The 13935-nt window shown below is 46.2% G+C and overlaps 1 protein-coding gene across 4 annotated transcripts in view; it reads left to right on the forward strand.

Moving 5' to 3' along the window:
• Cep72 (centrosomal protein 72) overlaps positions 1–13426 on the forward strand; it is a 29980-nt gene extending 16554 nt beyond the window's left edge. For 2 of the 4 annotated variants that reach the window (NM_001400076.1, XM_039099342.2), the window contains 8 exons: positions 462–640; positions 1895–2101; positions 3152–3456; positions 4456–4594; positions 6084–6280; positions 7653–7779; positions 11058–11169; positions 12753–13426. In NM_001400076.1, the coding sequence (NP_001387005.1) occupies positions 462–640; positions 1895–2101; positions 3152–3456; positions 4456–4594; positions 6084–6280; positions 7653–7779; positions 11058–11169; positions 12753–12918 (1432 nt within the window). In that variant the 3' untranslated portion in view covers positions 12919–13426. The remainder of the gene's footprint in view (positions 1–461; positions 641–1894; positions 2102–3151; positions 3457–4455; positions 4595–6083; positions 6281–7652; positions 7780–11057; positions 11170–12752) is intronic. The other 2 variants (XM_006227800.4, XM_006227801.4) reach the window with 2 other exon arrangements.
• The last annotated feature ends 509 nt before the right edge of the window (positions 13427–13935 follow it).

Consider the following 13935-nt stretch of genomic DNA (forward strand, 5'->3'; position numbering starts at 1 on the left):
TTCTTTGTTGTATATGACTTCTGAAGTCTCAGTTCAGTTAGCTTGTTGATTAGTGATTAGTCAAAGGTTGCCATACATATATGGAATCAGAAAGTTAAAGGCTATGTTATGCATGCCTTGCTCAGCTGTAAATATAAGCTTCAGGAACACTGCAGTCCTTTAAGTTTCTTGATCACATATATTTCTTGGGAATGTGTCAAGAAAAGAACAAGTTGAATTTTAGCCTGTTAGAAGATTGTAGGAATGGAGGAACAGTCTAGAACTTACTTTTTTTTTTTAGCTATTTCTAGTGGACTTCTGTTTAATGCTGGGTCATTAGGGTTGGGGGCATCTCATGACATTAATGGTTGCCAGTTGTGCTAGGTAAGTCGCTCTTCCAGGTTACTTTATAATGAGAGCCATCCTAGGCTGGGAGTATACATAGACCTGTGGACACTGAGAAGTTTCCTTTTCCCTTGCAGACCACACCACCTCAGAAACAGATGTACTGAGACCTCAGCCAAAAAGTGCTTGGTCATGGATGCTGACGATGAGGCTGTCCTGAACCTTATTGCCGAGTGTGAATGGGACCTAAGCAATCCTCCTGGGAACATGAGCTCCAGCCAGAAGGAACATGACGCTGACCTCCATTATGCCCAGGGTGCGCATCACAGCACAGTAAAGGCCCAGGGGTCAGATAGGCCCTGGCTTGAGCATACATTTATGATGCTTACAGTGTTAAATCTGAATACTAGTATTTCAGCTCTGGAATTACAAAGGGGAAAGTTAATGGATTTAAGTTGTCTAGTCATAATTGTAGTTGTTTGAATTTCATTCTTTCTCAGAGCATAGGGGAAAAAATGTCTGATTTAAACAAGACAGCTAGAACTAGCTACAGCACTGTGAGGAACAGTCAGCTACTTGGCTCTCTTGAAATGCCCGTGCTCAGCAACCTGGTTAGGCACAATTCCTACCAGGCTCCCAGAACTTCTCAAAGCCTGTGAACTTGATGTGCACAATCTAAGGACTGCCTTTCACCAGAAACTTGCTCATAAGCTCTAATTTAATGTCTTGTACTCTATGATGAGTTTCCCAGAGCCACTCATGCTAGCTAGGACCAGCAGCTCCTAAGCCATAATCTCCCAAGACTGCTGTCCTCAGTCTTAACCCCGGTTCCTCTCATGCGTGTGTGGGTGTGTTACCGTTTTGACTTGCCTTTTCCTGACAGGTACTAATGCAGTGTTGGCCATCTGGATCTTCTCTTGTGATACTTTAAAGTCTCCCTCCCTGTTTAATAGCTGTTTCTTTTTTTGGTGTTGAATCATACAAATGTGGAGTTTGGATGTAAGACCTTTCTTTCACTCCACTGATTGATTCCCTTTTCACATTCCTAACAGCACTTCAAAGAATTAGATACTTTTTCTATAGTAGAACATGCTTTATTATGTCCTAATCTAGACCTTTTCCCATCCCAGGCCATAGAAGGACTACCCAGGTTTATTCACAGGCCACAGTTGGGGTCAGTGCTCAGTGGTCTGAGAGTACTGACCAGTGGTCACGGCCTCTCGCACTTCCAGGTTCTCTGAGCATCTGTGAAGAGAGACATTGAGTAATCACTCCGGGCACTCGTTGAGGCAGTTGATTTGCATCTATTGCCCAGACTGTAAATTCTGTCTTCTATACACCGCCATCCCATCGTAGTTACTTGGTACTGAGTCTTGCCACTGTTGAACACTGCCATTTTCCTCCTGTAGAACTATCTGGAACTCACTGCAGTGTTGACTGCTATATTAACTACTCAGTATTTTTTTTGTCTTACTTAATTGATTTAAAGAAAGTATATTTTATAGATTACATTGCTCTCACAAACCTAAAATGTAACGAAGTAAAACTTAAAATGTTTTTAATAAAATAGAGTCCAGACATCTGTTGAGTCCTTTGTCCATCCAGCACCAATGTGGGGACTCAGCGAGGCGAGGCCATGAGAAGAAGAAAGTCACCTCCAGAGGGTGTCCAGGTCATTCCCCACAGGACCAGCTCTGTGGGGAGCTCCCCCCACAGCATGGCCTGCCAGAGGCCTGCCATCTGCATGTGCAGCATGCCCGCATCGCTTCACAGCCAGGTAATCACTCAGTCCTGCCAGCATTCAGCCGCCTTTCCAAGTTAGTATTTATACATTATTCACAGTGTTTGCTACAACTCTGAAATCTTTTCTGATGTCTTTATACCTATGAAGTTCTAAATTATCTTTGGAAAGGATTTAGCACATCAGAATTTATCACACACCGGTATTTTGGATTGCTAGTTTGGAAATTTTTTGGTATTTTTCCATTGTGCACACACCCTCTTTCTCTGCCTCTCACATTTCTTCCTATCCCTCTTTAGTCCTATAGACATGTTTTCTTCTAAATACACAGGCTAAGCTCCTGATAGTAGTTAGATTTTTAATACCAAAGATGAGGAAGATTAAATAAGTTAATTGAGAGTACCATGAGCATCTACAGTGTAAGTATCAAAACTTCCCCCATAAATGAACCTGCTATCTTGAGGCGCTTGTTTGGGTCACATTTGTGAGGCCTTCAGATGGACAGTGGTCAGGTAATATGGCTGTTCAGAGTCCTGGACCGTGGCTAAGGCAGGGTCATGGTCCTGTTCAGTGTCTTCACCACTGTCATTGTTCTTCCCTGGACAAGAGTGTGTCTGCCCCTCCCAGAGGGTATTAGTGAATAAATGCATGGGATCTCCCATGTCATTTCACTATCCAGGCCTATTTAATATGTGGGAAACACACGTGTGTGATGTTGTCTAGAGAACTTTGTTGACATCTATTCTGTATGAGCTGAGTAGACCAAGTACCGACAAAAGCCCGTACGTAACAAGAATGGAGTTTTGTCCACTTTGTCCAGAGTCTTCTCAAAATCCATGTTTTACCACATGAACCTCCCTCCTTTCACCTCCTCCTGCCTCTTCCTCGTGTGTGTGTGTGTGTGTGTGTGTGTGTGTGTGTGTGTGTGTGTGTGTATCACACACATATAGATACACATCTGTTGGTTCCATGTTTGGTGGACACACATTCACACTGTGGACGTACTTTTTAAAATTATAAAACCAGCCTCCAGATCCTAGAGAATTCAGTCTAATAAGGGCTCTGCTCGCTTTCTCTGTATTCCAGACTCTGTGGATGTTGAAGACTGTGCTTCATCTTCTCAGAAGTCAACTTTGCCATCACAAAAGATAGTAAATCCTTTGCCTGTCCCTGAAAAGTACAGGAAGCGAAGGATGCCTGGGGGGAGATTCCAGGTGCCTTCAGACCGGGAGTGTTTGAGCTTCCTAGAGAGGGCTGACGTGCCCTCCAGCCTTGAGGACAGTCTAAGCAGACAGGATGGCTTGGAGGGCCAGAGTCAGGTGGCCTTGTCTCACTCTGAGGCTTTGGAGGCTGAAGAGCGGACATCTCATGGCACAAGTGACCCCAGAGTGGTGAGCAGCTGTAGCAGAGGGGTCAGCAACTGGAGACCTGCCTTATTCCCGTTACGTGTGTCTTAGCAGCACAGTTGTTTGGTCTCTTGCTTGCCGTATCTTTTATTTTCAGTACAAATTGTGACCCCACAGTGAATGTTGCTTTAAAACAACTCTCTTGATGCTTGATCTTGTGCTCTGGTTCTGAGGCAAGCCCAGCTTCATAGTAGGGGTGATTTCCCCATATTTACATTTGTGTCCAAAGTTGGAAGTAGGCTTTATGGCAGGCTAAGTCGTCAACAACTGTCATGAGGGAGGAATCCTGGAAATACACTTTATGGTTTCTGAGGAATTCATTCCTAATTGGAGAACTAAGAGTTCTCCCACAGGAAAGGACCCAGAGACTCCAGAAACTACTCCCTTGTCTCAGTAGCAGCCAGCTGGACCCAGTTGGAGGCTTTGAGACTCAGGGTCCACCCACCAAGTTGAGAGCAGGCCATACTGACTCAAAACTGCTGGAGCAGGATGGGGAAAATGGAGATTTACCATAGCCTTTTGAATTGGAAACAGGGAAAAGTCTAGGAGGTAGAGCCATTTGGCTTAGAAGCCAGAGGGCCTTCAAGATGGTTGATTCTTTGATTGGTCCTAAACTGGAACTGAGGCAAAAACAAGGAAAGTTGGCTATGCGATTTGTGGACCAAGCTAGAAACAGTTGGCTAATGCCTCTGACTATAGTTCTGGGGGCTATTTTCATGTGATGTGACCCTGTCTATTTGCAGCCTGTTCTTAGGTTCTGGACTAAGGGAAATAAGGGAAATGGGGGAGGGGATTTCTATGCTGTTACAGCCTCACGAGAAGCTAGCTTCACAGATGGGTGTCTCCTGTTCTCAGCTCCTGGGCATGGGCTCCTTCTATTATGGAGACAAGGATTTTAGACCCTGGCATGTTGTATTAGAGACCTAGCTTTTGCAGTGAGCTGCCAGCTTAAAGCCAGTCTTCATCATTGTGTCTTCTTCGTAGCTGTCTCCTAAACTCTGCTCGGCAGCGGCGCCTGAGCGAAGGTCCACTCTGGAAATGGCACTTCTGGAGGCGCTCCTCGACCTGATAGACAGGTGCTCGAGTGGCAGTGGATCCCTGCATGGCAATGAGGCTTTCCTCGGTGAGTCCTGGCAGCTAGGTTTGGGGCTCTCAACATTCACACAAGCTGACGTTCTAGGGAAGTGAATAATTATCCCATGTTAACTAATAGATATCCTCTTGTGAGTGTTACACGTTTTATTACATGTCCTTCCTCCCTAGTGTTGCTGCCCTTCTTGGTGGCTGGAGTGCTTTGTGACTACGGCTACCACCTGGCAGTGCTACAAATGCCATGTGGAGTGTTGGTCTCTGCTGTCTTCTTATGGGCATTTGGAAGGCTGGGGACCTCTTTCCTGCCTTCTGATTCTCTATGTGCATCTAGTTGAGTACAGAGCCTTGGATTCACAGAGCTTCAGGGATGTGATCGAAACCCAATGGGATTGTCTGCCTACTGAGGTCTCAATTCATTTTCTTTTGCATACTGGAGATAGAGAATGAGAGCATGCCAAGGTTCCTCATGCAGTGTTCTGCTCTGAACCTGGGCAGTGGCTGCTTTCTCCAGAAGCCTGGACTACATGTCAGTGTCCTTTGGGGGCCACGTCCATCAGCAGTGAGCTGCCTAAGCCACTGCCTACCATGGTTCCTGTGAGTCAGGGTTACCGCAGCTCTGATAAAACACCATGATCAAAACAACTTGGGAAGGAAAGGGTTTGTTCAGCTTACTCTTCCACATCACAGTTCATCAGCAGAGGAAGTCAGGACAGGACCTCAGACAGATTAGGAACCTGGAGGCAGGAGCTGATGCAGAGGCCATGGAGGGGGCTGCTGACTGGCTTGCTCCTCATGGCTTGCTCAGTCTGCTTTTTTTTTTTTGGTTCTTTTTTTCAGAGCTGGGGACCGAACCCAGGGCCTTGCGCTTCCTAGGCAAGCGCTCTACCACTGAGCTAAATCCCCAGCCCCTCAGTCTGCTTTTTTACAGAATCAGAACAACCAGGCCAGCGGTGGCCACACCTGAAATGAGCGGGGCCTTCCCCTATTAATCACTAATTAAGAAAATGCCTACAAGAATGCAGCCCATCTTATAGGGCATATTCTTAATTGAGGTTCCCTCTTTCAGATGACTTCAGCTTGTGTCAGGTTGACTTTAGTAGCCAACATAGTTCCTGACCACTTCCCTCAATTGCTCCTAGATCAGAAACCCTGGGAACTGTAGTACTGGATTCTGATGGCTGTACCTCTAGTCTTTAATCAGGGCCAGTGTGTTGTTGCAGCAGAAATGGCCCATGGTAGTTGTGATGTCCATGATGTAGCTGCCGTGTTGGAGTTCGCTGGCCAAGCTACCATACATTTACCACATCTTTCTGACGTGGCTAACTTCTCTTGCCAGTTGCCTTTTTTGTACATTATTGGGAACCAAGCAAGGTGATTTCAAGGTGCCAGTGTCTCTGTTCCTTTATGCGTTTTCTTTATGCTTTCTCATCATCGAGCAATTGAATGAGCTTTTTTTTTTCCCTGTTTGTATTCCTTCCTTGAGCTGTGATACACTAACAGTATTTCCTTTTGACTCCTAGCTCAGGCCAGGCAAGTTTTGTCATCTCTTCAAGAGTTCACCGCAGCGCGGGACGGTTCAGCACTTGAGAAGGAAGGAGTTGGGTACCTGTCTCTGGAGAACAAGGCTCTGCAAAGCCGCCTTACGGAGCAGCATCAGCAGTATGCTGCTGCGGTGACCAAGGTGACGACAGAGCTCAACAACACAAAGAGGGAGCTGGTGAGTGCTCTCTGCTGTCTGTGGTTGTTGCTGGGGCAGGGGAGAGACAGGTCTGACCCCCAGAGCTCCATCTGACTGTTTCATACCCAAGTCCCAGAAAACAGTGAGCCTATGATGGTACTGCTGCTCATTGCCAGAATTTTGCCTGGTGCTCTCTCCAGGGTGTGGATGGAAGAGGTGGGGACGAAGCAATGGACCATATTCAGTCTCTCGGTTGCCTGGGCTTCTTAGTCCCGCTCTCTAAGGTTCCAAATAACTGGGTCATCTGTGGTCTTTGTCTTCATTCTGCACCAACCAGGTGCATTTGATGGTTTCGTCCGAGTCTAGGGGACTCTCTAACACCAGTTGGTATATCCAGAGAGAACTGTACAAACTTAGACCTGGCATCTAAGCTGACTGATTCTTGTGGGGTTATATAGTATTTAAAGTTTTGGGGTGCTCTCATTTCTTTTAAGTTTATGCTAATGGTTTACATCAAATGCAGAATGGGTGGGTGGAGAGAACGGGTGTGGGGTCTGGCAGTCAGCCTTTAAACAGAAGGCATCCCAGCCTGGTGGGCATCCATGTGTGAGGGCAGGCTTGCCACATGTATATTAAACTCACCACTTTCCCGCTGCAGACTGGGCTTGGGTTTTGGTGAAATGCTAGTTCCCCTTTCCCAGCCCAGCCTGTCTAGAGCCCAGACCTTTACGAGTGTGTGTGCTGGTGCATGAGCTGCAAGCAGGTGTAGGAACTGTGGGAAGGTGCAGGGATCGGTGCTGTGGGAACCTTTGTAGGTGGCGTGCATGGGTCACCTCTGAGAAACCTGATGACTTGCACCACCTTTGCAATAACTACCATTACTGCTCTGATGGGAGCTTTGATCGCTCTTATGTCTCAGTCTTAATGCCCCAGCTTACGTTCAGCGTTTTCCCTGTGTGCAAAGATACTAAAGGACTCGGGCCTCAGCTCCTACTTGTAATTAGGGGCAGCTGATGGAATCCCCCATCCTTGTGGACTGAAGACCCAGATCATAATGGAGTCCCACAGGAAGGATGCCAAGAACACAATAGTATAGAGGCCCCAGGATCTGCTGTGACAATGGGATCCTTATGGAGAATAAGGAGCCATTCTCCTCTATGAGCCATTGCTCCTCTGATATTACACCTGAATTCCTGTGGTGCATACCCTGCCTACCTCCCCCCTTCCTTGTGTTCTCCCCCTTCAAGTGGGTCAGACTGGGGTAGCCTGCAGGTGGGATAATATGCTTTTGAGTGTGATTTTTGTTTTGTGTTGTAATTCAGAATTATAATATGAAAAGTAAAACTTTACGGTGACCTTCCAGAGTTTTCATTCATTCATTAGCTGTACTAAATCTCACCTGTCTATCCAGGACACATTGAGACAACATTTGGACAACTCATTGGAAGAGAATGACAACTTGAAATCTCTTCTGTACAATGTGAAACAGGAAGTGAAGCACGCAGACACGTCAGGTGCACTGAGTCTGCAGATCACCGGTCAGTAGCTATGCACGCCATTTGCTAAACCTGAGTGTTCATGAACTCGGGAGGCAGACATCATTCTGAGTCACTCTGTGTTAAGGTTGAATCAGTAAACACTGCCTGAGTAGGGTTAGGGCTGCCTATGGCAGCTGCTCTGGGGTGGTATGTGGAGGTCGCTCCTCGTCTGGCCATTTCCACTGCCATCAGGATCTTGACTTTTCTGCTTTCCAGAAAAAGCAGGTGTCTGGGCAGCTGCTTGTGTTCACTGTTTCTTTCAAGTCCAGATAATTTTCATTTCTTTCTTCACTTTTTGGGCTGTTTTGTTTTTCAGCTTTAAGAAAAGTCAGGTTCAGATGCCTAGGGTGGTCATCTGTGTTTTGGGAGGGCCGGGACGTAACTGCCTCCTTAGCACCACAGGGAGGAGCGCTACCCAGGTCTGACTCCTGGGCCGAGTGTCTCCTCAGATCTCTTTCTGCTTGCTCTTATTGGGCTGTTTTGTTGAATGATAAGAGTTATTTGTTTTCTTTTTCTTTCTAATTAGTACTTTTTTTTATTTGTTTTTCTTTGTTGTTGTTTGGGGAATATTATTCCTCAGATACCATCCCATCTTTTTTCTTTCTTTTCTTTTTGAGATTATATCATTTGTCCCTTCCCTTTTCTCCATTCAGACCCTCCATTACCACTCTTTTTCAAATTCGTGGCCTCTTTTTTCCATTAATTGTTGCTACATGTATATATGCATATGTAGTGTGTGTGTGTGTGTGTGTGTGTGTGTACACACACATATACATTCCTAAATGTAACCTGCTCAGGCTACTTGTATGTTTTCAAGGCTGACCATTTGGTATTGGGCAACCAATTAGAGTGCTCTTCCCTGGGGAAGAGTTTCTCCCACTTCCAGCATTTCTTAGTTGACTGTAGTTCTCTGTATAGAGTTGAAGTTTCATGGTCCTTCCCCCACCCACATAGGCATGTCTGTTCCGCTCATATTTAGGCAGCCATGTTGGTGAGACTTTAGGGTTGTAGCTTCAGTCTCACAGGAAGCCCCCAGATCCTTTCCCCATCCCCACCCCCCCACCCCCGCCACCCTCTCCATCCTCCTCTTCCACGGTGTTTCTGGGAACTTAAGTGTGGTGACTAGTTTTGTGGGAATGAGTGCTACGTCTTTGCATTTGGATTGGTGGTTGTTTTCTGTGATCTCCCTCTGTTGCAAAGAGGCATTTCCTTGATGAGGAGTGAGGACTGCACTTATCTGTAACTATGAGGACGGATATTTACAGTATCATTAGAGATTATGCTGGTTTGGCAAAGTAGTGGTTGTCAGTTTTCCTTCAAGATCCGTGACTTCACTCGCCCTGGGTAGTTGGTTAGGTTCCCAAGATCTTGTGAGGTGGGTTTAGATCCATATTGAGAGCTTGTCTTAGAGTTTTATTGCTGTGAAGAGACAATAAAACCACAGAAACTCTTACTAAGGAAAACATTTAGTTTGGAATTAGCTTACAGTTCAGAAATGTAGTCTATTGTTGTCATGGCAGCAAGCATGGTGGCATGCAGATAGATCTGGTGCTAGAGAAGAAGTTGAGAGCTCTATATCTTGGTCCATAGACAGAAGAAGAAGACTGCACACTGGGCACAGCTTGAGCATAGGAGACTTCATAACTCACGCCCACAGTGGCACACTTCCTCCAACAAGGCCACACCTCTAATAGTGCCACTCCCTGTGGGCCAAGCATTCAAACACATGAGACTGTGGAGGCCATACCTGTTCAAATCACCACAGAGCTGTTGTTACCAGCAAGGTATGCATGCCACTCTGGGTCCTCAGGGTTAATTGTGCATGCTGGTCGTTTCTGTGAGACATTACTTTTATTGTCTTGGCTTTTTTTTTTCCTTCTAGCTTTGTCTTCACTTTTAAGGTAGCATGAGTTTTCTGACATTCTGTAATTCTGGTTCAGGTTGCTCTTTATTTCTTGTGTCATTTTCTGTTTGTTTTACTTAATTTGAATTGGTGTATGGGTCAAATCTGCTCTGTGGACCTGACTCTCAGAAGCTAGGACTCTTTACACTTCTCTTACGGCAACAAGAGTTTTCTGTCACTCGTTTTTCATGACACTTGTCCTTCAGGATTTCCTTCGAAAGATAGGCCACAACCCCTTCTCTGGCTATATGGCTGATAAAATACAACTGCTCCTTTCGGGAAACTTTTGTCCTCTCTTCCTTCTTTCTGTAGTCGTGTTTTGCTCAGTCCCCCCACCCCCCTGTAGAAGTGGCTTTTCCCAGAGAGGACCATGTTTTAAACAGACTGGGCTGTCCAGCCCTTAACTGCATGGAACACCTGGTCTCCCCCTCACTAACAAGATGAAACCTTCACCTAATTTACCACAGCCCCGACACTAACCCAGGAAGTGGGTCCTTTGAGATCTTCTACATTGTATCTGTCAGATGCCCCACTGATGACAAACTGTCCACGTAGACATAGATGTCATGCACTTACCATACCTCTGGGACTTGGCCTAGTTCCTTGGGTTAGGGACATGAGACTCCTGTGGGCTTTTAGTTTTCATCTGGCTTCCCTTGATATTTGGTTAATGTGAGGTTCCCGGGAGGCCCTGAGACCAGGCTACTGCTATCTCCTCAGAATCCCTTTCACCTGTGCTCTCGGGGAGGCTGTTGCCTTGACTGAGATCGGCACAGACATTTGCGTTGTGCTGACTGGTGAGAAGGACCTTATACTAGTGTCACTGTTGTCCTTTGCCATACTTTGCCTTCTGGCTTTGTTGATGTTACTGATGCTATATGGTTTCACAGCCGTGTGTCTACATGTAGGTTTATCTGGATCCTTTGTTTAGATGTAGGAAGCTAATAAAAGGTACTGCTTTCCTCCCTTGAGTTGGAAACACAGAAATAGATCAGAATCAGATAGATTGGAAGAAGCACTGGCTCTAGCACTGGTAGGGAGGAATCGGTGGGTCATCAGATCTGTGGCCACCATAGAGTTTAGACTGCTTCTCCCTAAATCACAGGCTGCCTTGTGAATGAGTGTAGATTTCTTCCTGAAGAAAGGGGAGACTCTGAAGGCAGATCCAGTGGAGGAATCTGCTGGTACCAGCTTTAGGGTATCAGGTATAGGTAACAGGGGTATTAGCTCCCATAGAGGGAAACAGATGTTGCCTGATACTCTTCACCCCCATCTTTGAGTCTCTAATATTCTTTCTCTGGCTTTAATTTAAACCAGAATGATCAAAATGTGTAGATGAACATCATTACACAATACTACTTCCTGTCTTCCTCAGGACTTCAGACAAGTATGAAGCAGCTCTCTGGGGAAGTTATGGAGCTGAAGCAACACGTGGCGCACTATGACAAGATCCAGGAGCTCACACAGATGCTTCAAGAGAGCCACAGGTCCCTGCCTGAGTGGGTCACGGGGGGAGGCTGAGACACAGGGTGGGAGGCACTAAGAAACACAGTATCTGTCAGGAGTTGGTGTTCAGGGCCCATAGGCATTGCCACATTGACTTTCAACATGAGTGAACATTCCCTTGGTAAAAAATGAGATATGATGATGACTGTAAGGAATGTACTCTGAGGTACACCTGAAAAGTGTTTAACCTGAGACCCAGGAGCAACCCAAGACATGTATGAGCCAGGGAGTATGGACTAGAATCTGAGGGGTGAGTACATGTTAGAGCTGGTGAAGTCTGGTCCAGTGTTCTGCTCCCCTGGGCCATGTGCTTTCCACTATAGCATGTGCTTTCCCATCACTGGAGGTCATGGTTGTTCACTTACAAACATGGACATCATCTTTCTACTTGTTGCTGTATGAGTAGTGAAAGGGGGAGTAGGAATGTTAACATGGGCAAGGCAGACCCTGGCTGTATTGAGGAAGCGTCTTCTGGGAAGGAGGCAAGTGCCTGAGAGAGAGCAGGTCATCGGAGCAGCTGTTGTTCCTGGAGCCTCCTCTGAGGAGGGCTCATTGTCGTCACTACTCTTCCCCGACCCTCCCTTCTTCCTTGTAACTCCTGTTGTTAATGGTCTCCTTACAAGGTGACCACATGTAAGGGTCTTCATGTTGGGTCAGACAGAGCCAAGCTTTCCCTTTTAAGTCTTGGCAGGCCCGAGTTACAGAGTTGGGGGTAAAGGCTTTGGGCACAGAAGACTGCTAAGACAAAGTAGGGAGGAATGGATGGAAGGAAGGAACCTGGGCTGCTAATTCAGAGCAGTGACAGGCAAAGGAATACACTCCTGGATTCCAGCAGGCCCAGTGCAGACAGAGATGCAGAGGTCTGGAGACAGTGCCACCAGGCTTTTGCTCACGCATGTGCATGCTGGTGTTAGCAGCCATTTCTGTGATTTCAACAAACAAGGTCAGCACGCACATACAGATTTATTCAATGGGATGGCCATCTTCAAAGATGGCAGAAGTTAGTGTTGCCTTGCTTCATCTGAACTTGAGATGCTATTCATTATGGCCACCTTGGGGACGAAGCAGTAGTGAGAACTTGTGGGAAACACACTAGTGTTTCTGAATCCAGCTCTGTGCTGTGCTATGGCCATGTCCCAGTTAACTGTGTGTGACTAGGAATCAGAAACACTGCAGTATTGGGTCTTTACAGTGGGAATATGGTTTTACTAGCCATAAAGATTCTCATCGTCTTGCCATAGAACTGTGGTGTGTTAGGAAGGCATCACCATTCACTTCTTCAGCTTATTCCCAAGCTCAACTCACAGTGACCAGCAGTGCCTTTGGGAAGGCTTGCTGAAGCCAAGGGCTCTGGCCGTGTCCATGTATGGTATGGAAGGTCATATAGAGTGACAGTAGCCAGTAGGAAGAAGATAATGGGGCCAGGGACAAGTGGTCACCTTGGCACTGCTACAGTTGGGAGCACCTGGCCAGGGCATGGGCGAGATATTTGTTTCTATGCTGGTGGACTTCAGCCAGTCTGTGGCAGTTGGGACACAGCAGTTACTTTCCTTTCATCCTCCAGCTCTCTGGTCAGCACCAATGAGCATCTCCTGCAGGAGCTGAGCCGTGCACGGGCACAGCACAGAGCTGAGGTCGAGCAGATGCACTGGAGCTTCCAGGAGCTCAAGAAGACTACGGCCCTGGCCCCACACCGTAGCTCCCGCCTTGGTGGCCGGCAGTCCTGCTAGCTGCTAGTGAGCTGTACTCCAGGGTTGTACCTGGGCATGTATCTGTCTGAATACCCTCCTGAGACTGTAATTACCTTAGGAACCTCAAAATGTATTCGTAAGCTCAGCTTGCTTATGTGTCCTAAATTGACGTAACCGCCCTGGGGCTTCTTCACGTTTGGGAAGTTTTCATTACACATCCTGCGTAAGGTACCTGTAGTTTTTTTTTTCTTCCCAATGTGGGAAAATTCGTATAATTAAAATGTTTTCATGTGACAAACATTCCTTACTTAAAGAAATAATATATTGCTATGTTTAAAAGTTAACCCGTAGATGGCTCTTTATAAATTATAACTGACTTCCTTATTGAATTCTTCTATAAAACAAGTTGTACAAAGTGAGAAGGAAGAAATAAGTTCCAAGTTGAAATAAAAAGTAAACTTAGAGATGTGACAAACATTTTAAAAACTTGTATGATGTTAACGTGTCATAGTAAAACAAATAAAAAACCTCCCCACTTGTGCCTCAACCTTTTGCTTTCAATAATTCCTGCAAATAAACAGACTGTGGACCTGAAACCCAGGGGAAGATTTAAAAACACACTGTACAGAGTGGATCCCAGATGACTAACCGCGTAAAAGGTGCTCAGGAGAAGAGGCAGACTCAGTCACCAGTACAGTACTATCCAGAGGGAAGCCCATGCAGAGAGATGGCTCGTACACACCAATGTTGCCGAGTACTGCACTCTGGAGACAGCTCAGAATTGCCTAGTGGACCTTGTCAGAAAGGCTCTCCTGCCCTCCACTCCTGCAGCGACTCCCAAGTCAATTTTGTGTGCAAGGCAGGAGTGAGTTTCAAGCCTCAACTTTGAGGCTTTGAGGGCTCTGCTGTGTTCTGTGGCTCCCAAGTCAGGAGCCGTACAGCCAGCGGTCTGTTTCTGTTTCAGTTTTTGTACATCATGTATGTCTATGAGTTAATTTATATTGCCTAAATTTTCAGATTATTTTGGTACTGATAATCTTTTGTTAGTGTTTTAAT

Source organism: Rattus norvegicus, chromosome 1 (genome assembly GCF_036323735.1).
Source record: "Rattus norvegicus strain BN/NHsdMcwi chromosome 1, GRCr8, whole genome shotgun sequence".
In the NCBI taxonomy this organism is placed as follows: domain Eukaryota; kingdom Metazoa; phylum Chordata; class Mammalia; order Rodentia; family Muridae; genus Rattus; species Rattus norvegicus.